The 27,120-nt window shown below is 44.8% G+C and overlaps 1 protein-coding gene across 2 annotated transcripts in view; it reads right to left on the bottom strand.

Annotated features, from left to right (window-relative positions):
- The window catches only part of Ppat-Dpck (Bifunctional Phosphopantetheine adenylyltransferase - Dephospho-CoA kinase), a 31,878-nt gene that overhangs the window by 1,684 nt on the left and 3,074 nt on the right, over nt 1–27,120 (bottom strand). For both annotated transcript variants that reach the window (XM_084593214.1, XM_084593213.1), the window contains exons 4-8: nt 20,390–20,521; nt 18,457–18,711; nt 7,329–7,413; nt 6,671–6,768; nt 3,139–3,285 (exon numbers count right to left, since the gene is read on the bottom strand). In XM_084593214.1, coding sequence (XP_084449340.1) covers nt 3,139–3,285; nt 6,671–6,768; nt 7,329–7,413; nt 18,457–18,711; nt 20,390–20,521 — 717 coding nt within the window. The remainder of the gene's footprint in view (nt 1–3,138; nt 3,286–6,670; nt 6,769–7,328; nt 7,414–18,456; nt 18,712–20,389; nt 20,522–27,120) is intronic.

Below are 27,120 nucleotides of genomic sequence, written 5' to 3'. Positions count from 1 at the left end.
AAAGTCCATTTGTACAACTTTGCACGGGGCTCTCTCAGAAGGGAGGGACAAGCAAACAAACGTGTCACTGTCGGGGTAACAATAGTGCAAAAATTCCTCCTAAGCATTGTAACTCGCGCACCTCTCATATGCATGACTGAAGGCGACTGCTGCTCGGCCGAAAAACAGCTTGCTCTCATAGTTTTGAATCATGAGCTTTGCCACCACCCGGCCAAGTATTTACCAGCCATCCAAACCCTGCTGCGTGTGCTGCGTGCCACTTTAGGACACCGACTGGCACATGCTCAGGAGCAGTCTTGCTCCTCCAACAGCAATATACATTCTTCTCACGTGTGCCCAGCTGCCCACATTGTTCTGCCTAGTTTCTGGCCTAGTATCAGTGTGCTGAAACACCCCGAAACTAGGCAGTCATCGAGGGCATTTTGCTGTTTGCGCAAAGAAGTCTCCTCACAAGTTTTCACTACAGCTTTGCATTTTGGCCACTGTAGAATGAAAATTCTTTGAATCGATCAGATATGCAGAAAGTCATGCCTCCTAGAAACAGGCTGCCAACCTTCGCAACATTTCAGCAACCCATCAATTAAGTAGCAAAGGCATAAGAAACTGAGCAATGCCATATGATTTCGGTTTAGTTCATGCGAAGAATTTGGACCTGTCGGTTTAAGCAGATAGAATCTGATGGAAGCATACCGAATTCATGACATGCAACACATAGCCATAACAGGGTGATAAACATCACACCAAGGTGTTAAGCATACAGTCAAAGGTGAAATGAATTAAATAGGGTAACCAGGGACGTTATGCGCCAGTTGTATCATTGAATATACTGTGCAGGTGTGTGAATTGCTTTGCTCGCTTACACGCCTCAGCAGACTGAAAAGCACCACCTTCTAGCCAGCTGCCAGCTGGGCACTGTCATGCACTATCATCGCCAACTCGGAGCAGTTAGCCGGTTAAATGAGTTTATCAACTGCAAGTAGAACAGTGACACAAAACTGTGCATAAGTATCATGAAAAAGCATCATGTTCCGTCTACTGCAGTGATGCAGCAGCACTTCTATCAACACCATCAGCAAACACACAACATGATTCCCACCTTCTTGCTCAACCCTGTGCAACAACCGACTAATAAAATGTCAGCGTAGTTCATAGAAGCAAGCAAACTTCCGCTCACATTTTTTTTCTGTTGGCTTTATTATAAAATTTTTATGTTTCATCACTCGTTTCGCCATGAGACACCTTTGACAGTCGCGGCAGCCACTTATGAGGTTTATGACCATTGCTGCGCATCATCTTAAGTTGTTGCGATCAACAACAGAGCTCGCAGGAGCCTTTTGCGCGGTGCACCACGTTGACAGAATATGTTTCCAGTATCTTCCTAGAGACATGCCAGTCAAGCATGAAATTCATTTCTTTTTAACAATGCTAAAATGCATGAGCCCCATTTAAAAAGAGAACTTCTCATAGTCATGAGAAACCCTAATATGAACTCAAATAATATTTCTATGAACATAACAGTTAAGAGGTTCGCATCAGTTACGAGCAGGCTCATGAAAATGGCCTGCAGCAATATGACACTTATTTATTGCCATTTTCTATCACCACACGGCTTCTTTTTGTATTCTGGCCTTTCCGTCATTGCAACCACTGCTGCTGTAATTTATTGTGTCATCAATCCTAGACGTGAAATCTTACACATTACACATCCAGTTCTGATTATGAAGATGAAACGATACTAAGGCATTTGCAATGTTAAGGGAAGCACCCAACAGGTAATGATAAAAAGGTGATACTCTATTCAGGTTCAAACCAGCAAAACCCTTGAAAGGTAACATTTATGCCTACAACATTTGTGCGTCACATAAAAAATGCTCAGGAGCTTCGTTATCCAGCAGTAGCAGACGCACGGCGATGGTCGCACAGCCTTTCCCACCTGCCGAGAGTGTTCAAAGCGCATCACAGTGATGTGAGCGAAGAGAAATACCTGACAGCAAAGAAAGGGCACGCATGCACAAAGTGCACCTGGCGAAGAAGTGCCGTTCGACTGTACGCTCTGCGATGACAGATGTCACAGCAATGCAGTTTTGCATCGCTCCACCATGCATTGCAGATCTCACAAACGTGTGGTTGACAGCAGTACCTACTGCTTGTCCGACGGAGCGATTGCCAATCCAAACACTGCCAAGCAAACAGCATGCAATTCGAATTTCACATAACGGAGCCAATTTCCAAATGAATTAACTCTTTTTGATGCATAGAGCCCCATGCATCCTGCCAGAAAAGAGCACCGGCACGGCACAGGGCAGGTAACACCTGCTGCTCATGCAAAGCTACCTTGCACCTTGCTAAAAGGATCATTTTCCTGAAGAAAGGTCAATTTCAAGGAACAGTACTTAAAATAGTCAAGACGCCAGTATCTAGCCATGGCACACCATTAAAAGAAACTGCGCAGGCAATGAAACTGTTGCACACAACTTTGATTTTGTGCACACCCCTTACGGAGGGTGTTCTGGAACTGGTGCAATACAGCATATCAAGCATAAGTACCTATCACTTTGCAGTGGCATGCTGCTGTTCCTAAGGGCCATCACTTTATTGGTTAGTAGCATTGCATTGGGATGAGGCATTTCTGCAAAGCACTTAAAATCTTAAAATAAACAGGTTGGTGCAGGCTGCCACTTCAAATTATCTGGTTGAAAATACATTAGAAGTTAACAAGACTGCAGAAATTTTTGAAATATTTCAGAATTTTGAATTAAGAGAGTTTGAGTTATCGAAGTTTTACAACATTTTTTTACACTGGAACAGTTGACAACCATTATGCACTATACTTACCGTACACTACTTCCTAACCATTACTGCAGTATTTCTCGCATATTAATATGGAGCAGCCGCTTCTATTCCTACACCATGTTTTTGTAAAGTGAGGCTCATATTTATAACTTTCGATGCTGTGTACAGAGTGGAGAAGTACGGCATCAAGCAAGTGAAGAAATGCAATGTGCTGTGCTACACCTATCCCTCACTCAGAATTCTGCGACACATGGACATTACATCAGTTATACTTTTTTTTTAAGAGTAGGCTAGATCACTAGCAACACTCGACTTCAAAAGCAAATATACTATCTGGTACTGCACCTGCCGCTCTGTTGTCGCATAGTCCCAAAGGGAGCAGAAGATGACATTGGCTTTGTCCACACGTTCCTTGTTAGACATTTGGGCTTGGATACGGCGTAAGGCTTGGTCTTTTTCCAGGTTGTCTCTAGCCATGACTCGCCTGAGTGCCTTTTCAGGTCATGGAAAGAATCCCAATGAATGGCCTGCTTTCACATCACAAACACGTATCTAGAATCAACAAATTTTTATTCACTAAAATAACGAAGCTTGTATGCATACATTTTAATTGATTTTAAATGGTGACCCACGAGGCGCACATATCCAAATGCGCATGCTGAGCGTCGCCTCGTGCCAGGCGTCGAAAAGGGGTGCACTGGCATGGTTACTTTAATGACAGGTGCAGCCCTGCTACGCGTGGTCCAACAAAAATATTAACATGCAGAACATGTATTGAAGGGCAAGTTGGTACACAAAGGAAATAAAAACAGCGCTATGATAAGTTCTTTTCTTTGTCCGCATGTCACAGTGTTGCCTCTCTGTTATTAACATCTAGGTCAACAGTTATTAGCTCTTTCGGATACACATTACGTTTTTGCTGTAAAAAAAGAACCTGAAAAATTTGTGTGCATATTTAGAGCCCCCATTTAACAAAAACAACATGAACAATTTAAGACATTAAAGAATTTGCACATGCAGTACACACTTCCACAATGCTGAAATTGCAGCCTTTTTCTTCTGTGAAACATGTTTACAATATTTTTTCACCCATTATCTGAAGCTGTTTTCACAACGAAAAGCCGGCTAGACTATTAATAAAACATTCCACCATGTCAGAAAATAAAACTGACAGCTCCACACAAACTATACAAGGTGATTGTTATTTCTTGTTTTAGAAAAGTGCTTATTTTTTCTAAACACGAGATGGCCCTGTCATGATGTCCAGCAGAAATGTTAAATGCAGTCTGCATAATTGATCTCATGGATACAAGAGATCCATGCTTCGAAAAAGGACTTTTGAAAAGTTTCACACACAATCCTATAGATGATGTGCTCGAAAGGATCAATGAGCAATAATGTCTCTATCTCACTCTGGTTCAAAAAAACTTCCGCTTATAAAAGGCTTAAATTTCTAGCCTATCTCGATTGATAAAAAGTTTGCTTATAAAATTCTAATTGTTTTACTCCATACCCACTGTGACAGCCTGGAAGATTAAAATTACCACAAGATGATTGCTTTAGCAGGTTACTTGCATCCGATATAATACAAGCTCTCTCTTTTTTTTATTTGAGATGTTTGCCATTAGGCATATTGAGAAAGAGAGGGAGGATACGGGAGAAAGTTGGGAGGAGGAGTGTAGACTGATCTCTCTTAATAATTTGCAAAAGTTCCCAATAACGCAATTATCTAGTGTCCACTTGCAATAGTCACGTTTGATCCCAGGTATATCGAACTCTGAGAAGATTGTGAAATTGTTCGACATACTGATAATTCAACATAAAAACATGGCAAGGGATGAGCTCCTCTATAACCCTGCAGTGTGAATACAGTGCACCCACTCTAACGGTGCGCTTCCTGTACTGAAGTGCTGCCCACCAGCATACTGGCAGCCACTGCTTGGCACGGGTGTGGCGACCAATGATTGTGCGCACTGAGTGCCGCCTCGCGCCAGGCATCGAAAAGGGGTGCACTGACATGGCCACTTTAATCGCAGGCACGGCCCTGCTATGCGTGGTCCAAATATTTGATGGGGACAGAGTGGAGCGTTGGAGCGCATGTGCAGCTCGCACTGTACGTATTGCGCCGCGTGGTGCAAGTGCCTTCGGGGTTGGGATAGACATCAAAATTGCTGACGATGATACTTTGAGAAGAGCCATCGCTCATCATAAGAGGTCCAAAATTCTGCTACATGTATATGCTATTAATGCAATAAGAACTCCATTAAAATAGGCTGCAGCTGATTTCTTCGTCTCCTTCAGCAGCGAAGCAGGCCATGGGAAAGTCGAAGAAAGCCTTCGGCGAGCAAGGCTGGCTTCACCAAACAACTACACTGAATTTTGACTTTCCCTCGCGACATTAGTTTCGCTTTAAAGAGTCAGTGCCTGGCCATGTCAGCTGCCAGCTACTGTCTGCCAGCTCCATGCTAGTTATTTTTCGCTCACAACGCTGACACCAAACCAAACTTTCTGGTGAACGGGGCCTTTAATGCGATAAGCATGACAGACAGAAGGCGACTTTTAATCGAAATCGATGTTGACCTCATCAGGAAGTTTTACAGCATAAGCACTGCCAGCAGGTGCCCAGGGCAGCGCAGCCAGCCTGGCTCTGTACACAAAAATGATCTTGGGGGCGCCATTAGGAGAAGCACCCCTTGCAGAGGCACGGCACAGAGTTGAATGCATCAAATGTTTCACTGAATGGGAGTTCGATAAGCATGAACACTACTCCTACACTTTAGCATGGGATCTTCACATGAGAATATTTTGAGAGTTCAATACGACGAATGATTCGATACTATATCCAAGTTTGATACACCTAAGATCGGCTGTACTATGATTTCATACCTTTCTACCTAGAGCATCAACGACCTGAGAGAAACACTACTTTGAGGTAAAGTTCCAGGCTGTTTGATAAAGCTTCAGCAAGCATGGCGTCAGATGCTCAGATGTAGGATACCAGTATATGGATGCAGGAAGAAGTAAGACCAAAACAGAGTAAAATCTCACTTTACAAATTTTTAAAATAACAAGCAAAATGTATTATTTGCAAAAAATGTATGATCAAAACAGATTGATTTTTAAAATTAATTTTGAATGAGGTACAAAAGCACACATTGACAATTTCGCTTCATAACAATGTAACCAGGAGAAAAATAGTGTATTTTTACTGCCTGCAATTTTGAGCACATAAACTGGGAAACCGTATGAATGCGGAACGTATAAATGGGGTTCTACATCACAAGTAGATCCCAATGGTTGCAAACAGGACGTAAAACCAGAGTGGCCACAACGACTACAAACAACAAGAAGAATGTCTATAGCAGAATTACCATTTCATTTTAAATTTTTTTGAGACAGGCTAGCCAGACATAGTAATAAGTGTGGCATCCTGTTCATCTTAAATTCTCATTCAGCTTTCTTGAATGTGCCAATGGTTCCAAAAATGTTTAAAAAATCCTTACTTTTACTTTTCACCTTGAGGTGAAAGTCAGTATACATGATTTTTACAAAGTACAAAGAGTGAGACAGTGTTTCAGATGGTTGCTCAATCTGCAAACTCGTGTTTGCCAAACAGGATCAGTATGGCACTGAATTGAGTTAGCCCATATCAGCTTCCATCATAACAAAAATAAACAATGCTGGTCCAAAGATGCCAGAAACTTTCTAGCTTTTCTCTGAAGCCAAACTGGCTATGCTCAGGTGATTGCTAATATTAAATTAAATATTGTTGTGTAAAACTGGCTATGCTCAGGCGATTGCTAATATTAAATTAAATATTCCTGTATTTAAATTACAAAAGAAAAAACAATGAAGTCCCCCATCAAAATGCACTCACCTCTTCCACAGGAATGATGCACAACCAAACCTGGTGAAACTTGTCTTCCCAGCCGGCCTCCAAGAGTAGCGCAGATTCCAAGACAACCACTTTGGTACCTGCGCGAGAGATGATCAAAAAATATTAATTTGACAAGAAACCATGCCTGTGTCCCAATATAAAAATTTTCAAATCATCATTTTCGCTGCTATTTTGCCTATACTGGTTTTTCTCTTTTTCTGAAAAGCCTAGAACATGCATGCTGTAATATTGTCTGCATTCATTTCCTTTTAGTTCCCCTAGCTTTCATAGCACTGCAAAGCAAGAGGATAGTAATCACATTGTTGTACTGCTTTCATGAGCAGATTACAGTCCTTTTTCAGGCACTTGGATTGAAGTGAGAGAGCCATTAAGGGTCAACCACACCTCTTAGTATTATGTCCTGAAGCCACACATCTTTGAACATGCAAGTGCAGCTACCTCAGGCACAGCTCTTCTCCAGGTCCCAGGTGGCATGGATTAAGTTTGTGAACAAATATATCCAGCTCCGAGCTGAAGTCTCAACGCTGCAACTAAAACAACATTTAGAGCTGGGTACTCATTTGAAGCGATAAGCGTCTCTGTGAGAGAAACGATGAAGAACTCTTGACATGTTAGGAACAAGCAATGCTGAACCAACCTTTTCGTCTGTGCTCTTCAAGCCGCTCATCAATGAGCCGAGAGACTTCAGGCCAGACAATTTTATTCAGCTGCTGTCGTTTTGCCTGCATGCAAATGATGACAATGTAATGAGCCTTTTATAAACTTGCTCTACTAAAGTACCGACAGACCTAAAAATTTCATAAGTTTGCCTTTCCGTTATAGCACCATTAATAAACAGCACCAGTCCACACATTAGTCTCCACTAAGTTTCTATGGTGCACACTGGGCATGATTGATAAGTAAAGCACACCTTCCGAGAGTTGTTTTCAGTTGCTCAACATGCACTGACAGAAGCAACACTGCAACGGTGCAATCCCAGCAGGTACTGCAGAAAGCAGACAACAAATGGCATCCTCATAGAGACTGCCACTGCTTGAGGTGGTTTTTAACCCTTTGACTGTTTTTGCCGTACGGGTACTGCCGCCGTATTCTATCCCGCAGAATTTTTGCCGCACGGACACTGCGTTAAAAGCATACCGTTTAAAAGAATTCGACACTGAGGGTAAATCTTTTTTCGGAATATCGAACAGTCGAAGGGTTAAGGGGAGATGTGGGGCTAAAGGGTCAACTTTTGAACTGTTGCACCAATTTCGATAAAAATTTCAAGGACATTTTATCTTCATATCCTAAGTTTCATCACCTTAGCACAAATAGAAAAAAAGGTGTAGCCGTCATATTAATAATTAAGTGCCTCGGCTTAGGAAAACTATCATTTCCAAACAAATGAAGATGTACTAACCGTCTGCTTTTAAATAACTCATGGGTACTTGTGCAGGATAAAGCCGATTTCGAGTTCTTTATGACATATTTATAAAAATCTGAGCATTTTTAAAATGAAATTTTTTTTTTTGTTGTTGTCATTATATATAACATATTTGATACTTTTCTGTCTTAAAAGAATAGTTAGGAACCCAAAAAGTACCTTATATTTTTCCCTATACAATTTTAGTCCAGAAAGCACCTAGAGAGCCGCTTTTACTGAAAGAGTTTTAAAATGGTAGTTTTCCTACCGGTTGTGCTCTTGCAAAGAGGGCGAAGTGAGAAAAATGAGTTCAACGATTTCAGAACATGGTATTCAAATCGATGGCCTAAATTAATAAATAAAACTGGCCTGGTGCATATGCTGTGCCGTCCTATTTAACACGACACTGCTCTGTGCTGATTGCTTTGAGTTGCCTCTTTCTTTTTCAGCTTTACAGCTGTCCAGAGCCCTTGTCTACATTCGTGAATTTCTTCTCTCGTTTGCTTCCTAGGCGTGCCTCTTCATCTAGGCTCCATATTATATTCCCAGCTTGTCTAGCACTTGGTTAGCCAGGCTCCCAGTGGTACAAAAACTGTTCAAAGGTTATGTGCTTCTATTTTCCAAGCTTCTCCAAGCTTCTATTTTGGTTTAACAGCCAACCCACTGTTGCCACTGCCCCAAATTTCCCTTTCCTTTGTTTTTATTTTTAACTTCTGCTGTACTCTCGATAGCAGGGTTTTTTGTTTTGTTTTTTTTGCTGGAGAACGCAAAATATAAGCATTCTAACTTGTAGATACACTCCGCGTTTCCATTCTTGCACGCTATGCAGCTGCATCTTGAAATCGGCGTTCATAAGCGCTTTCCCTGGTGAGTGCACCCCATCTCACAAAAAAAATTATATTTTTGGTACTGCGCAGGTGGCAACCAAACTTGATGAAAATTTTTTTTAATACATGCACAATCCAAAACAACAAAAATTTAAAAGCACTATCTTCTGATGAAAATTGTGATTTTAGCCCCACATCCACCTTAACGACCTGCTCTCGAGTTGTTCCTGCAGTGAAGATGAAGAGAGATTCACAGTGACAAAGGAAAATTACGAGAATTAATGTCCAAAAGGCTGGTGAATGTTTCAATGACAGCAAGGTAAGCTACCAAATTCATTCTTGCAACCTCACAGAAAGGTTGATTATGCCAACAGTCATTTCTGAGAATACCTTTTATTCTAATGCATTATTATTAACACGTAAGTGGACGCAAGCCTTTTTTCTTTTTTTTTTTTTTTGTACAAAGGCAGCTAGCAGAACTATTTGCAATTTGTGCCCAAATGCCACCCGTGTATGCATGGTGGCACTGGTAGAGCACAGTGCAATTTATCTCTCACGCTGCTCTACTATAGGGATCGATTACCATGCAGCAGTGTTGGGCAATTACAGTGCAAGTTCTTCAAAGGTTTGAATAGCGTAACGAAGATTAGGTCTCACTACAGAATTCTACCGTGCCAGGACAAAGCCACTCTTGTTCAAATGGTTCACACTGCTTGCCAGAGAGGCCTAAACTATAACTGTTCATTTTTTTGCATTACCAAATTACGCTGCAGTAATTCCTACCATAGTGACACAGACACCAAAGCTTAAAACCTGCAAGCTTGGAGTGCATTAGTTTTCACCAATTTAGAAACTGCAACAGAGGTTAAATAGGAGTGATAAAAAGACAAAGGTGCACAGTTAAAGAAAAACATACCAAAATAATAATATGCTGCAACATGCAACCTTTGACTAAGCATAAAGCAGTACAATGCATTGTTGCAGGACGTCAGGCACTGCGTATGGCTTACGTCAGTCTAATGCCCTGCGCCGACGAAGAAGGGGCGCGGAGAGAGAGCAGGGAGCGAGTGCACGACATATTACGAAAAGAATCGCCGCTCCCAGTCGTGCTTCTCTGGGTCTCGTGTGTCCTTGTCTGGATTTCTCTAGGTGGGCCTGCCGTCCCAGTACATATTTTGGTGGCAGCGGTGGGATGCTGCTCACCCCCGCCGAACACAGTGCGTCAAACGAGACCTGACGGTCGAGCTCTGCAATCTCGGCTCCAATAACAGCACCTGCGTGCTCGCCAACAGAGGCCCGGGGAAAGCTTCCAGGACCTCGCCACAGATGTCCAGTGGTTGGCGTCGCAGTTGCTGCTGGATGTGCCACAGACCGCCGTGGCCCTAATCGGCACTCAAGCCTTTGTGGACGTGATCCTGGATCTCGAGGTCCAGCGCCAAGTTCATCTCGGGCGCCGTGATTTGATCCCCACAACTTTGAGCCTCGCGTCGACACAGCTGACAAGTGGCGCAAGCAGGGCCCGGATCAAGAGGCCCACTTATGGAGGCAGCTGACCAAGCGGGAGCGCGACCTGAAGGCTCAGCGCCAGCGCGTCCTCTTGCATGCCTCCAAGGTGAGGAGTTGGGGTAGGGGATGAATCAGCAGCTGAGCAAGGTGCAGCAACAGAAGAGCTTCAAGGCTCAGCAGAAGCTTAGGGAGGATCAGCCGGCAAAGCTGCAGCCGTGGATGCACCAGCTGGAGGTGGAGCTACATATATTATGGTGAAGCTGCCTAAAAGTAATAAAGAATAATAAGCCTCTGCCCGTGCCACTGGATATAACAGGCTTAAACCAATTGCACGAAAAATGAATAGCGATTACTCTAACAAAGAATTCCGCATTGAAGAGAAGGAAAAAAAAAGTAAATAGAGAAAAAAATATCTACTGAATATTCAGCCCAACCGCCGCCACGAGAACGGACCAGCTAATAGCGAATAATTTTATTTTTCTTTCGTGCTATTGTTTTGAGTCGGGTGATACGTCGCAGTTTGAACATAATTTCTTGCTATGTTAGATGGGGGTGCTTAGGAGGACCCCCAGCCTTGATGTTTTGGTGGAAATTGAAGTTCTTGAAGGTCCCAGGCATGGTTACTAGCATCGGAGGTGGAGATACAGCAGGCATGGGCGTGTGAACGGATGCGTTCTCGAGAGGAGGTACTGGAGCACTTCCATCAGAAAACTTTCAAGCACAAGCAGAAGGATGCGGAAGCCCATCTGGCTTAGGCCTGGGGACAAGCCGAGGCCCTGGAGGTTTTGTGCGCGCAACTGCAGCAGTGAATCGACCAGGAGGCCCAGAAACTGGCTGCACAATGCTATGCCTCCGAGGACAAAAAGAACTGAGCAAGGTACACCAGATGAAGCTAGAGGCGGAGCGGGTGGAGGACGCTCTGGGAGCGGGGCTGCAAGGAGAATGCCCACCCGGCCGAGGAGTTGCGTGTTCACCTGTCAGAGGCCGGCGAGACCCACATCCGTGAGGTGAGTGAGCTGTCATGCAAGAAGGCAGAGGCTGAGAAGGCCAAGCAGCTGCTTGCCCAGGCACATGAGGCTGCTGTCGAGCAGCTGCGTCAGAAGTTGCACGACCAAAGGACCAAGAATTACGGCCTGTGCACCAAGAACAGGGAGGTGAAAGATGCCATGTGGACATACCAATGACAAACCGAAGTCTAAGCCAAGAAACTATGCATGGAGCTGGCGACATTCAAAGCCAGGCATGCGAAGGAAATTCATAGCCTGGAAGGAAGGTTGCTTGCTGACTGTGAGTGAAAGGAGTGGGAGCTGCTGGAGCGTTTGTTACCTGCAGTAAAGGTGGATGGTGGTCCGGCCCACTCGGAGTGGCTGGTGTGCTTTGAGAGGGAGCTGCGAGAATGGCTCCAGCAGCAACAGCTGCAGAATGGTATGGGCTACCATCTCGCACAGGAGAACGGTTCCTCCACTGCAGATGTGAAGTGCCTGCAGCAGCTTACCAAGACCAACACCCAGCTCAACAAAGAGGTGCCTACTGAGAGGAGCTTCGAACGAATCGAGGTGCTCAAGTTGAAAACTGGGACTGCGATTTTGGTTTTCGCCCTCGTGGTTTCAGGAAACGTCTCATGCAGAGACATAGAAAAGAAGCTTGATGGAGGTGGCAGACAGAAAGAACCAACTCTGAACATACGAGAGTACAATCTTGCCCCTGAGCTAGAGGAGCCCACTAAAATGAAAGGATTCGACGGACAAACCAAGAACGAGTCCAAGGCGGCAGAGGACAGCAGCGGCAAGGGCGAGCAGGGACATGAGTATGTGAATATGGAGACCAAGGCTGATGACTCTTTGTCGAGCAACGACCGTGGAAAAGATGATAAGGAAAAGCCCAAGGAGCCATAGTCCCAGCCAAACACGACGTCTGCACTGACCGAAGAAGAAAGCGAGGCCATGGGCATTGTTGTCCAGCCGAACTAGGTGGTCAGCAACACTCGCTACCTGCTCATCAACTTCTATGTGCTGTGATGTGAGCACTGCGCAAAGCTAGATTCCGAGTAGGCCCACGCCTGGAGTGAACGACCATTGCCGTGGGATGGCATTACTTGACCTCATGGCCATCCGACCGCCTCCCCGAGCTTGTGACTTGAACTAGGATTTGTTTGGACTGGGACTGGAATTTTTGTGTGTTTTGTGTGGAAGTCTTGTGCGTGCGATTTTTTGCGATCGAACGCGGTGAATCAGAGAGCACAAGACATGTGCAGGGGTGTGGCGATGCAAAGGAGAGCAAAGAAAATTTTAACGGTTCCCTGGAACCTCCGTCTCAATCCGTGCCGGAACACTCGGTGTTGTCGTACAAGGAAGAGCCACCTACAAGCAGCTTGGCGATTTACCTGGACAGTTTGGTATCAAACAGGATCTTAACATCATCACCGCATGATGATGCCTACCGCGAAGCTATGCTCAAAGAATCTGAATCCGGAATGCTCTTCCCATCACATCGCATCCACATCCAAGCACTGAACTCAAGTATATTGTCAGGAGGCGCTCGGAGCGCTTGCTGCACCTCGTCATGGACAACGCTCGCAATGAAGGCAGGGGCTGGTTGAGGTGTGCCATACAGCAGTCGGAGTTCATTGCGCAAAATCGAACGTACGAGCTCCCGTAGCATAGATGTGTCCATGCAATGCGATGGTAACTTGGCAGACACGGAGGCAGCATGGACGGTACGATCATGTGCCGAAGCTCGCTGCTGAAGTAATTTCTCTATTGCGGATGTTTCCGCAAGGAATTCTGCGACAGTTTTCTGAGCGGACCAGGCTGCGGACCAGGCCAGCAAAAAGCTTTTTGACGCCATGGGGTAACGCAGCTTTTTATCCTCCGACATCGTAGGGTCCGCAGGCTTGAAGAGGCACGTCATGTCTTCGATATACGCCGCAACAGTTTCGTTAGGCATTTGGACCCGATATTGGAGAGCGCGTTCGGCCCTTTCGCGGCAATCTGAGCTACCGTAAGTTGCCGCAAGATGGCACTTGAACTCACTCCAAGACAGCTGCTCTTCATGGTTCTCGAACCACGTTCAAGCGCCGTCCTCAAGGCTGAAGTAGACATTTCAAAGCCGGGCGGCGTCATCCCAGAGGTTGAACGCAGCGACCCTTTCATAGTGCTGCAGTCAGTCATCGAAGTCTTCATAGGTGTCCCCATGAAAGGTCTTTGGGACGCGGGGGTTCTGAAATGTCACGTAGGTGGGGGTCGCGCCAGGCATTGCGACGTCGTGCCTGCCGGTAGTCATGCCCGTTGGGGAAAATTCAGGTGGTAGGCCTCGTTGCCTGCGGCTGGTGCGGTGAACAGGTGTTTCCTCGAATATAGGACTAGCACTCCTACTTAGCTCACCTCCACCAGTATCAGCACCTTTCGAGTATCGGCACCTTTTTCATGACACTTCCGTAGCTTTCGCCGAACGCATCTCTGATGTCTCCGAGTGCTTGTCCACAGAAGCTGTGCCACTGCCCATATCCCTCGACAATCTCGATGTCAGCTCAGAGCTATCGGTCGGCCAGTGTAAACAGCTGTTTTCATTGTTACTCGAATTCAGAGAGTGTTTTTGAATCGTCGTCAATTGTGCATCGAACTCCCATCGATAAAGCACCAAATCGTGACGTTCGATGATGTAATCTGCCAGCACCCTTACCGCGTCTCTTGACCGAGCGTGAAGTTATTAGGTCACAAGTTAAGGAAATGCTCGAAGATGATGTTACCCAGCCTTCAAATAGCCCGTGGTCCTCCCGGTCATTCTAGTTAGAAAGAAAGACAGCACGTTACAGTTTTGCGTCAATTACAGCTAGATAAACGCTGTAACCAAGAAGGATGTTTACCCCTTGCCACAGTTTGATGACTCTCTCGACCGCCTTCGGCGTGCAAAAGTATTTTTCCTCCATCGATCTAAAAAGTGGCTACTGGCAGATTGAGGTAAATGAGGAGATCGTAAGAAGACAGCCTTTGTCACACCCGACGGCCTTTACAAATTTAAATTTCTACCTTTCGGACTTTTTTCCGTGCCGGCCACATTTCAGCGGATGACGGACACTGTCTTCGCCGGCCTTAAATGGCCGTGTTGCCTAGTCTACCTAGATGACTTGGTGGTCTTCACAGAATCGTTTGCACATCTTAAGTGCCTGCGGTCAGTACTCAAATCCCTTTGATCCGCTAACCTGACACAGAAATGCCACTTCGGCTACTGAGAGCTTAAATTCCTAGGCCATGCCGTCAGCGCCTCCAACGTGAAACCTGACCCTCACAAGCTTGCTGCTGTTGCGGGATTTCCGATTCCACGCGACAAGAAAACTGTTCGCCGATTTCTCGGCTTGTGCAGTTACTACCGGCGTTTTATAACTTCTCTGATCTCGCTGCACCGCTGACTCAGCTCACCAGGGGAGACACTCCTTTTGTTTGGACTCACAAGCCTGTTCTAGCCCATTTCGATGAGCAGGGTAAGACAGAAATACACACCGACGCCAGTAACATTAGCCTTAGAGCAGTTCTCATGCAACGTCTAGGGTGTTCAATGAGTCATCGCCTATGCCAGCCATACTTTCTCCCGTGCCGAGATGAACTATTCAACTACTGAAAAGGAATGCCTCGCCATTATTTGGGCTGCTGCAAAATTTCGCCCCTACCTTTATGACCGCCCATTTAAAGAGGTCACTAACACCATTCCTTGTGTTGGCTGGCCAACCTGCGTGACCCATGCGGCAGCCTGGCGTGATGCCTTCGCCTACAGGAGTTCGACCGCACTTTAGTCTATAAGCCCGGACATGAGCATGAAGATGCTGACACGCTCTCTCGTGCACCTGTCGAGCTTGCTTCAACAGACACGAATGATGCTGGCAGTTTTCTTGGAGCTGTTGATGCTTCCGATATGTCTCATCAGCAGCGTGCCGATCCTGAGTTACAAGCCCTGATCGATTATTTAGAAGGTTAGCCAGCCACCATACCTAAGTGCGTTTCTCGGAGCCTCTCAACCTTCTGCCTGAGAAGTGGTGTGCTCTATAAGCACAACTCTAGATCCGAGTCAAGAACCTACCTCCTCGTGGTACCCACAGCTCTGCGAGAGGAAATCCTTTCCGCGTGCCACGATGAACCAACCTCTATCCACTTGAGCTATTCTCGCACACTTACTAGAATATGACAGCGATTCTGCTGGCCCAGCCTTACCACTGTTGTTAAGCGCTATGTCAAGAGCTGTCGACAATGTCAGCGACGGAAGGTTCCGCAATCAAAGCCTGCAGGTCTCCTTATGCCCATAATACCACAATACCACCATGTGCACTGTTTGATCAAGTCGGCATGGACCTTCTCGGTCCTTTCCCTCGGTCCTCCGGTGGCAACTGTTGGATAATCATTGCCACAGACTATCTGACGCGCTATGCCGAGACCAAAGCATCACCTAGTGGTACAGCATCTGAAGTTGCCCATTTCTTTGTACACCAGATCATATTGTGGCACGGCGCTCCTACCTGTATTATTACTGATAGCGGGACTGCCTTTACATTGTAAATGATGGCCGAAGCTTTTCATCTCAGCGGTATGGCACATCGAAAAGCTACTGCTTACCATCTGCAAACAAACGGGCTGACGGAAAGGCTTAATAAGACCATCGCAGACATGCTGGCGATGTCTGTCAACGTTCGACACAAGACTTGGGATGCAATCCTACCATATGTGACATCTGCGTACAATACGGCAGTCCAAGAGACGACACGTTTCATGCCGTTTCGCCTCATTTACGGATGGGAAGTTCGGACGACGCTGGACGCAATGCTCCCTTGTGAAACAGATAGCGAGCTTTGTTCTGACGCCGTGCAGTTTGCCCAATATGCTGAGCAAGCACGCCAACTAGCACGCGTCCGCATCGCCCAGCAACAGGACAAAGATTCACGTGGTACAACCTCCACCGCAGACAAGCTTCTTACAACACCGGGGACCAGGTGAGGGTGTGGACTCCTGTTTGACGCTGTGGCCTATCAGAAAAGCTACTTTGCCGCTACTTCGGACCATATAAAATTCTGTGGCGCTTCAGCAACGTTAACTATGAGGTGCTCCCGGATGGACCAGAGCACAGAGGCCATCGGCTAACTCGTCCAGAGACAGTTCATGTCTTGCGAATGACGCCGTATCTGGCGCAGTAACTAAAAAACTGCATCTGCAAATATTTTTTTGTTTGCTTTTGTCCGCTTATGTGCACGTGTGCCTGTGTGCGTTACGCTTAGGAGGGAGGAATACCAGGGGGTGCTCGGAGCGAAAGGTGAAGTGAATCGGCTCCGCACTTGCAGGATGTATCAAAAACATCTGATCGTGGAATTTCACCTGTACCGGTTCTGTTAAGCTAACCCCAGTCACCAACACCGTGACAATATATACAGTGCAAAAAGTAGCAAGAAAAAATGTTCTATTTACCAAGCACATTCATTTCATTATGGGAAGGTTTTGCTGGGACAAGTGTGCGCCAATTAATATTATTGCCATATTGATTACTAAAGTGCTATGAATGCCATATTATTTGCCAATAAGTTCACCACACTGCAAGAAATCACAGAGAAAGCGTAAGGAAGCAGGACATTTTTTTCCATCAGTGGTGCATGTCCAAGCAAAGGAAAGCAGTTTAGGAGCGGTTACTTCGCACACAACTGCGCAGTTTTTGAAAACAGCTGCATGATGCAAAATTTGGATTTGAGAAAAAACGAACATAGGCACACAGAACAATGTAAAGCCCAACTTTAAATGCCTATAAACCGGAAGCCCTGGGCTATCTCCATGCTATGCAGCCATAGGTAAAGAAATGTGGCAACCTTTGGATAGGCATACCAGGGTAGATTATTGTGGCGCTACAGATCAGCTGGTTCACTTCTATATGAACATTTCTGCTTTCCTTTACTTCACCCACACTAGCCAATGTATTCACTTTCAACTCAGTTCTGTTTCCTTCCCCATGCCGCTCCAAAAACGCTCCCAAATTCATTGGTGCAATCCCTTTAAAACGCAGAGTGGCAAGAGAACAGATTTCTCAGTCTTTCTCTGCCGGTCTAACACTACACTGAGAAATCTCTTTCTCAGTTGACTGCTCTTGTTGTTATGGCTCTGCACCGATGGTTCATCACATATTACAGTTAGTCAATACTGAAAGTCCACTGGAAGTCCCAGTTTTATGCCCCACAAAATTTAGAGGCATGTCTGAGATAAATACTGCCAGGAGAATCAAAATACCTGAAGCATTCTTGCAGCCAAGGAAAGCGTTCTTTTTTTAAGTTGCACTTTTTCACAAATGTGATGTCTTCTACACACAACACAACAAAGCTTGGAGACACTTAAGCTCCCATTTAAAGTCATGATGCAACAGTGTTATTGGCTCCTGCCTGCAGCTACTGGTACTGCTGTTCTATAAAAATCAGATTCAGTAAGGTCTATACAGACAATTGCTGGCTTTACGTCAGCATGATCTGCCCTGCCTGAACTGACCTGTGTAAGTATGCGCATGTCCGAATTAATGAGCATCCAGTGACGTGGACTTACATGGATTTCCAGCTTGAGTTATCCGAATTAATGACGGCCAAATCAATGGGATTTTATTATACTCTCTTAAATTGTGTCTCTATTATCTCACACTTAATCATAGGAATATAGTACCACACTATGTGAAAGATCACAACATATAGATATAGAGCTCCAGTTTAACCAAGCCATGCAAACGTAAGGTGTCAAACTCTGGACCCAAGGGCCCCGTAGAGTTCTATTCCCACCTCACCCTCCCATCTCAAATGAGCTGTCCGAGTCGGCAGCGCCTGCCAACTCGGCCATATCATCTGGTCTCGTGACATCACACAACCAAAAGGCCAATCAGTTACCAGCCATGCCAATCGCCAACTACCACGTCCCAGAGGCATGCCCGTGGACTTTTGCTCAAAACAATGCCCAACTAGCTAGTGAAAAGGGTCTTTAACACTGCCTTATTAGCAATGGTAAAAGTCGAAGCATTGGCCGCACCTCATCTGCAAAAATGATGGCGCCAAGGACCTTCCTGTTGATTGTGCCATCGGGGCTAACCACTTGGTCACCGAATGTCTCCACTATACAGGCATATGCCTGCGTTCCCGGCCGATAGCTCTCATGGCCGAGGGGGTCACAGTTGATCACCACAGCGCCCAGGGACTCCAGCTTCTGGATGATATGGCTTTTGCCAGTGCAGATACCTCCAGTCAGGCCTATCAGGTAAGGCCGGTCAGGCACATTTGGCTTGGGCTGCAAGTGTATACGTAAAGTCTACATGGTGCGGAACACTTGTAGCCAGGACTTCACGGTTCGCATTGAGCCACGTAGGCCCTGCAACTTGGCTGAGATGTTCACAGCAGCTCAATCCACCCAACAAATATAGCAAGAATAATGCTCAATCTGAAGACTAATGCACATAACATCTTTAAGTGATGCACATCACAAAGGAACGCACAACCTCATATAAAACAAGGAGGTTATTTGTCATTTAATAGGATTCTAACCACCAAGCAACATTAAAATATGAAGTTATCACTAAATTCTGTTTACATTATGAGCACATACTATAAGTTATATTTAACTGTGTGCACGCAGAGAACTAATACCAGAGGTCTGGTGCAGTCTGCTAGGCACCCCTTATGAGAAAGATAAGACAAGATAACTAATACACACACTGCACACTATATATCTTCCTGTTATTAATCTATGTGTGCCCTGCAATGGACAAACAAGTGACACTCAGGGTGATACAGTTGAAACTCAATTTAACGAAGTTGAGGGGAGCCATGAATTATTTTGTTAAATTGAGTGAGACATTTTTCGGTCCTATAATTTGGTGCATTCGATTATAAGGTGCGACGATATCCAAAAAGCTACCGCGGAATCATACTTGCGAATCCTTAATGCTCCCAATATGAAATGCAGCCAGCAAAAATGACCGGAGCCAGTAGCACACAAGAAAGAAAAATGGTTACTCATCAAGAAAAGCCCGAGAGGACTACAAATTTATTTTCCACCAAAGAAGTCTTCTTTGCCTGCATTTGCTTTGGGAGCAATGACCGCACTGATTTCTCGTAGGTCTGAAGAGTTACATAGCACTGTAGGCATAACAAGCTGAGCTTGTGAAAAGCATGCACTCAAAGGCACGGAAAAATGTCCACAGCACAATGGCAAACGAACCACACGAAGTACAACACAAAAAAAAGCACCGAAGTTCAACACCACCCCTTGGAATTCGACATGAGACTTTTTATTTACCGCTGGCACCATCTGGGGAATTGAATTGAACACTGCAAATTTTGTTTTGAGCTGTGCAGTTTGAAAAAAAATAATAATAAAGCGGGACGAAGGTGCCCAGCACTGTTACCGTGGGCTCGCAATCAATAAATTTTGGGGTGATCTCTACAAAATAGACCAAAATTAGCCTCTTTCCACCTTCATTTTTCCAAAAAAAATGGTTCGTTAAATCGGGACAGATGATGGAATTATTTCGTTACTTCGAGTTAGTCAAAGCATTGGATTCTAGGGCGCCTGAGGGTGAATTATGATATCTTCGTTAAATCGGGACTTTCGTTAAATCAGGTTTAAAAAATCGAGTTCTAACTGTATCACCGACTTAATTGCGAGAAACGAAATGCCAAAAGTGAGAGTGAAGATTTTAAAACACTCATGATCCAATCTAAGCATATGTTCATTTTCTGTTATGGTCGTGATGTTTAACCAGCAGAATGCCATGAGGAGAGAGTAAACCATTTTTCTAAGATAAAAAACATCCCTATGCTTTCACTTCTTAGTAAAATAAAAATGCCAGAATTGCCTGCACCACGCTCAGCACTCTGGAGCAAAGAACTCAAAATCAATAATGCTGTAATGTATCCTTGATGCCACAATGAAAAATAAAGATTTTAGTGTGAACCAGTAGCCTTACCATGGGTGGATGAAGGATGGTGCCAAGTTGCCGACGCCTGAGTGAAGAGGAGCTCACTTTGAACTCCTCACCACTGCTACGGCAAACATCCTCAGCTAAGCCCACAGATCGAATAACCATTGGAGGCATGCCCTGAAAACCAAAAAGAGATAGAGGCGGCTGAAAAACAAACATACTCCAAACTTTATGAAAAACGTCAATTTTCACTGGTACCGCAGTCTTCTCTTTCATGGAACTGAGCCTACTGGTGATGTCCAAGACACAAAAATAGGAAACACGAAGATGGCGGCAATCAATCGGATGATTATCTATTTTAGCTCAGCTCAAAAGCTGCTTCAGTCTGGCGAGAAATCTATAGGGTAGTTAAAGGAACCATCTATCACCACAGATGAGGCAGAAAATATTGACATGTTTTGGCTAGCGGTAGAAACCAGGTAGAAATACTAGCAATTTTTTCAGTAATTTATCTTAAAATCAGCAGAGAAAGCCAGGTCACAGCCATTAGTGGCACCATACTGGGTTCAAACTTTTCGCTCTGCTGATGACCGAGCTATAGTATGGCTGCGCTGCTAGGAGTAAATGCAATTACGGTGTAATAATCTTTCAGGTCTATTCATGGCGTCTCTGCAGCTATGAAAATCTCGTACTGACTTCCAACCTTCGCCTCGAGCTGGCACTAACGTACAGGAGACCTACAGTGAGTGCAGTGTTGCGTGCCATCAGCAGTTCTAGTAATGTGAGCATTACTTCGCATGAGCGAATAAAATTATTTGATGGCACAACCTTCATGAACGAGTATGCTGAAGGGCTGCGAATATGATGAAGCAGAAAGGAAGCCTGCTCCTTTCAAACAATTCTCCGGAAAGTCTGGCGTCAATGTTGTCAGCACCCTCAGTGCAGTGACCAAAAAATCATGAGCACAACTCTAGCAGCTGGTAGTAGGCACGACATGACTATGCATGGTTCTTCCATGATTTGTGTGACTTAATGAATGCTGTAATTGGTTACAAAAGGAGCGTCGAGGAGGATTACTTTATGCAATGATGGATGCCATCAGATAATTTATGTAACCGCGGGTGCCCCTATTCTGAAGGCCTATCCCATACTTGTACACTAATACTGCACTGGCCGAGATGGCCGTTAAGAATGCTAGACGAAGCTCGCGAGTCAGGAATTTATGTCAAATGCCCCCCTTTATTTCCTTCAGGCACGAAAAAATAGTTGCAATGCAAAAAATATCTGAGGGCCATATTCGACCTTCCAAGGTTCAAATGATGTGTTCTGAAAACACTGAAATAAAAATTTTATTTTTCCATTGTCTTTTGCAACGTCTCCAGTCGAGAACAGGGCGCCCAAACACAGAAAAAGCAATGCATGCTACTAGCAGAAAGTGCAGTGCGATAGTGTCCTTAGCAAGATATCGGGCACAAAAGATGGTTAACGGATTATTGCTTGATTTCTTAATTAAATCAATCATTTCAGAGTATACTTATTGTGAAAAATTACAAGGGTTCAACGCTGCTGAACCAAATATTGAGCGAAAGCATTAGCTGCGAGTGACTAAGCGTTCTTCTTTTTCTTCTTTCTCAGCACACATACAGTCGAACCCGGATATATCGAACTTGAAGGGGATCGCGAAATAGTTCGATATATCGATAATTCAATATACTGAAATCGGCTTGTGAACTTACGATGCGAAAAAAATGATACCATATTTGTCGCGTAATCAACCCACTCCCATAATGAACCCACCCCCCACTTTTGCACCCGAAAATTTGAAAAAAAAAAAAAAAAAAAAGCGTTAAGGCCAGCTCGCTCACATGCAATTGATTGAGCGATCTCAGCGACGAGCGGCAGAGACAGAGCGAAAAATTTCCGACTTGTTGGAACTGCGTCCCTCTCGCCGCTCGAGCCACCGCGGCAGCTCAAAACAAGGTTTCTCTGTCGCCGCGGCAGAAATTGCGAGCGCTTCTGCTTGCATGTGGATGGCGCGCGTCACTCCGTTTCGGTCGTCTCATCCACAGCTCATTTCTTGGAAGCGTGCCAAGATGCTGTGCAGCGATAACGTCGCGGCGTATTTATCTTTTGATAGCTCCTGCGGTGGCGGGGAGCGAACTTGGCAGTGCCCGTGATGGCTTGAAGCCTGGTTCGATTTATCACGCCGCGCTTGGGGCGGGAGTAGTCCGCTTCCACAAAATCATTAGAAAGCGTGACAGCTAAATGCTGTTTGAAGTGAAAAATGCTAAAAACCAGTGTCATAATCGCAGCTGACCGCGTGCTTTCATTGATTCATACATGCAAGAATAAACGACTCCTCCCGCAAAAAAAAAAAAAAAATGCCGCCGCTTAACGTTCGCAGCCACCATATCTTATGCTACGCCGCGCGCACAGCACAGCGATAGAGATAGTTCGGCAAAGAATGCTTCCCTCTATTGCGTTTTTCCCCTCTCGTTCCCACCGGTTCTCTCTGGCTCATTCACGCACATGGCTTGCAAACGCCACGTGCTGACGCACGGGAAACGATAACCGCAGATGCGCGCACCTTTGGGGAATGGGCGCGGCGCTGCCCTAGACCAGCCGTCGCCTAACTGTCCCCTCTCATTCCTTCCGCGCGTGGCTTGAAAATGTCACGCGGCAAACGGCCGAGGGTGATGCGATCGTCTTTGGGGAAGGCACACTTTCACGTGCGTGGTGCGGAGTTCGATATATCAAACGACCGGTGAAATTGAGTTCGATATATGACGTGGCTTTCCTATACTTTTACATGGGATTTTCAAGGGGATATTTTGTGAGTTCGATATAACCAAAATTCGATATATCCGGGTTCGACTGTATAAAGCCCCGATTTAACCAAGCCGTATGAACGTGCCATAGTGGCCTATAGGAGTAACGTGAATGCCAGGGTCCTAGCAGGCTGATTCTGACATAACCGTCCCGTGTGAAACGAGAGACCCAAGTTGGCAGCTCCTGCCAGCCTGTGTGTCACGTGAGGTGTGACGTCACGTCACGTGGGTAAGACGTAACTGCGGCCGGGCCACGCGAAGGCTTGAAAGTGCTAGTAGTATTGCTTTCGCAATGAAAGGTCAAAACAATTGCTCTGAGCAGGCATGCACAAAAAGATGTGGCACTTTTGGCAGCGAATCCGACACTTCGCTGTGCATTCTTCACAGCGGCAGCACTGTGAGTCAAGTAGGCTGACATACTCTGGCCAATGGTTGTAGCCGTCATACCTAATGATACCTGTTAATAGCAAATGTAGTCTAGCCTTCATTGCAACAGGCTCTGGGTACACACTACTTGGCCGCGCTATTTTTGAGGTGTTCTGCTGCACGCGATTAGGCTGTTTGCAATGTCAGTCTCGAAGGCCGTCATGTCCAAAATACTTTTCTGTGCAAGCCTCTCAGCACCTGTGTCTCAAAGGTACTCTATTCAGCTGTTGCAGAGTGCAAAAGATAGAAAGTGACAAAGTACCCTCACCAGCCACTTTCTGGTTGTTGACCTAAGAGGCCACAGTGACATAAGGAAGTCAAGTTTGCGTGTTTTGAAACATCCAAAATGGCACTTTTATTGCCTTTTTGCCCAGCAAAAGCACAAAGTAAGAAAGCGACACTGAAAACTCAGAAAAGGAGTGTGCCAGCAGAGGTGGCTTTGAGGCGCTCTGTCCCCGAACAGAGACGCTAACATTCGGAAGTGCATGCAAGGCTGAGTACACTCGTAACAACGATGATAGCCATGATTTAACAGTCACGGGCCCTTCTCCCGATAAATAAATGCTGCTATTTTGGTCAGCACAGATTCTTGACAAAAACCAGAAGTAATTACTGTTAGCCTTGTAGAACGTAGCAGTGTCCATTTTTTGTCGCGCTTTCTAGGCAGGATTTCTTTTACTTCGCGTAACATGGTGCCAGTTGTCCAATAAAGTGGCTCAGTGCGCGTGTTTTGAAACATTCAAAACTGCATTTTCCATTGTTTTTTTGCACAGCAGGCCGCACAAAGTTCGCGTCCCCACACAGAGACATGGCGAAGCGCCGGCTACATACAGTTTGGTGCACGTGACCGATAAAAACAGAATCAAAAGATGAAGATACAATCCACAGAACAGAAACCAAAACTGGAACAGAATATAAAGTACTCACGATCTAACAGGTACAACATGATATCCAAAAGTTGAGAGGAGCTTCCAACTTGGGTAGCTCATTTGAGGTGGGGGGTGGGATAAGAACCAGCCTTTATGACTCTTGGATGCAAAGCCAAGCACGCTACTTCTAGGCCACACAGGCACGTTTGCATGGATTGGTTATAGCGGGGCTTTATATATCTTTGTCGGTTGGTTACCAACAACTAGGCAGCTGGACAATGTGGTACCTTAAAGGTACATGCTAATAAGAATGCATAAAAGAGTAGAGGCAAAAATTAAGCGATTGATAATTAAGTGAGCAGAAACTACATGTACTTGAAAAAAAACCGCAAGGGGAGCCACAGGCAGCAGCCTTTAACACTACTGCATCATAATTTGGATGACAGCGCTTAAGTGGCCCGCATAATTATTTTCTCTTTTAACCAGTCCCAACCTCCTGTATAGTTTAACCCTGCTTCTTCGTCATCATGTCTTGAATGTGTTCAAGAGGCAAACTGCCACTATGCCGAGACCTTGTAATCAGCAAATCAGCAGTAGTGTTATCAGCAAAATATGGTCGTGTATATTTATGACAGATGTAAGCAATCACCCGTAATTTTTATAGTCATTTAGAACTACCTTATTGTTTTAAATAATATCTTTAAGGAAACCTATGCATTTTAGTTGATGCAATGCTCATTATCACCTGGTTAACAGCCGAAGAAAAATTATATATATATATATATATATATATATATATATATATATATATATATATATATATATATGAGGTGTGACACAAAAGAAACGAGACTAAGTGTGTAGCTTCAATAAACAGTGGAATCGTAATGATTGAATAGGTTTCCAGTGGTCAGAACGCTAATCAAAACTATTATATTGAGGTACTAAAAAGACTTCGTGAAAAACAGTTAGGAAAAAAACAATCACAGTTATGGAGCGATGGATGGCTGCTGCACTGCAGGAAAATTCAACCGTTCACACGGCCCTATCTGTCAAGCAGTTTCTGACCAGAAAAAACATTTCTGTGATGCAGCATACTCTTTATTCACCTGATTTGGCTCCATGCAACTTTTTTTATTTCCTAAGCTAAACCTTGCTTAAAGGGAGCCCATTCTACTTCAGTTAAAGAGGGTCAGGCAAAAATGGAGAATCTCCTGAAGGGCCTTCCAAAAACCTCGTTCCAGAACTGTTACCAACAGTGGCAGCACCAAATGCAGAAGTGTGTGAATGCTGAAGGCGACTACTTTGAACGTGATAATGTCACAGAGACGTGATTCTGTAAGTGCAGTAATTTATTGGAACAGTCTCGTTTTTTTTTGTGCTACACCTCGTAATAATAATAATAATTGGTTCACAGGAAGGGAAAGGCGCAGTATCTGTCACACTTGTGTCTGTGGACACCTGAACCGCGCCGTAAGGGAAGGGAGAAAGGTGAGAGTTAGAGTGGAAAGAGAGAAAGAGGAGATGTAGTGGAGGGCTGCGGAGTAATTTCGACCACCTGGGGATCTTTAACTTGCGCTGACATCGCACAGCACACGGACGCCTCTTCGTTTCACCTGCATCGGCCTCGTATATTCCAGAAAACAGTGATCACCAGTTGAACTAACAGTCGTTGCCCTCACTTCACAGCCATGTATACATAGTAGTGGACTCTGACACAGTGAAAGAATACAACCGAAGCCAGTGTTACTGGCAACCAACCTCGCTTCCTAGTCAAATCTTTCAAGCAAATGTAATCTTTGGAAACTACGCTATAAGCTTGCATTTGACACTGCACAATGTTCACTGAGCTTTTTTTTTTTTTTCCCAGAAAGCAACAACAGCACACTCATTTATGCTTAGTAACTAAACAAAAATATGGTGCTGCTAGTGACATAGGCAAGGAAAACAGACGTGACAAGATTAAATTGGCAAACTATGCACAAGAAACTGCCAACATCAAGACTGAAACTGCAAGAAATGATAGAACTATTACACCTGTAAAAGTATGCAACATGTGCAATAAGTGCATAACATATTTTCACAGGTTCCTATATCTGACAATTTTCTCCACTAATGGTATTTTCAAGCAAGCAAATTTTTCTCCAACAATAGTATTATCTTCAAGTGAGCAAAAGAAGCTAAGAATGATGAATGTAAAATAAGCGTACTATCATTTCCCTGTAACATTCTGTTCTCCTTGCTTCACACAGCACTGCTCCAAGGAAAGCCAGCGTAAACAAACAGCACAATACATAATTCTTTCTTTTAGATATATTCATAGCGGTAGCAAAAAGTCTCAGATAACACCCATAGGTCTCATAAACCAGATGCACAGTGCTTGTATCAAAGCTTTACCTCTGCAATCAATGTCACGGCCAGAGTAGCACTTTAAAGATAAGATAGGAAGGCAAGCGCAAGCTCTGAAAGTATTATACAATGTATTGATCCTGGCTCCCGCCTTATCACCCCTGGCCTCTAAACAACAATGAGACGAGACGGACTCTCGCTAGGGCACGCGACAAAAGCAAACATCCTTTCCCATGAATGTCTAGGTCACGTGAACTCACTTGTTGTTGCACTGAGTAAACCTCACCTAAATGCACAAAGGGCC

Source organism: Amblyomma maculatum, chromosome 2, assembly GCF_055883805.1.
Source record: "Amblyomma maculatum isolate TAMU_Amacu chromosome 2, ASM5588380v1, whole genome shotgun sequence".
Taxonomy (NCBI): domain Eukaryota; kingdom Metazoa; phylum Arthropoda; class Arachnida; order Ixodida; family Ixodidae; genus Amblyomma; species Amblyomma maculatum.
The sequence above is the reverse complement of the archived record's forward strand: the minus strand, read 5'-3'. Positions and strand labels throughout refer to the sequence as shown.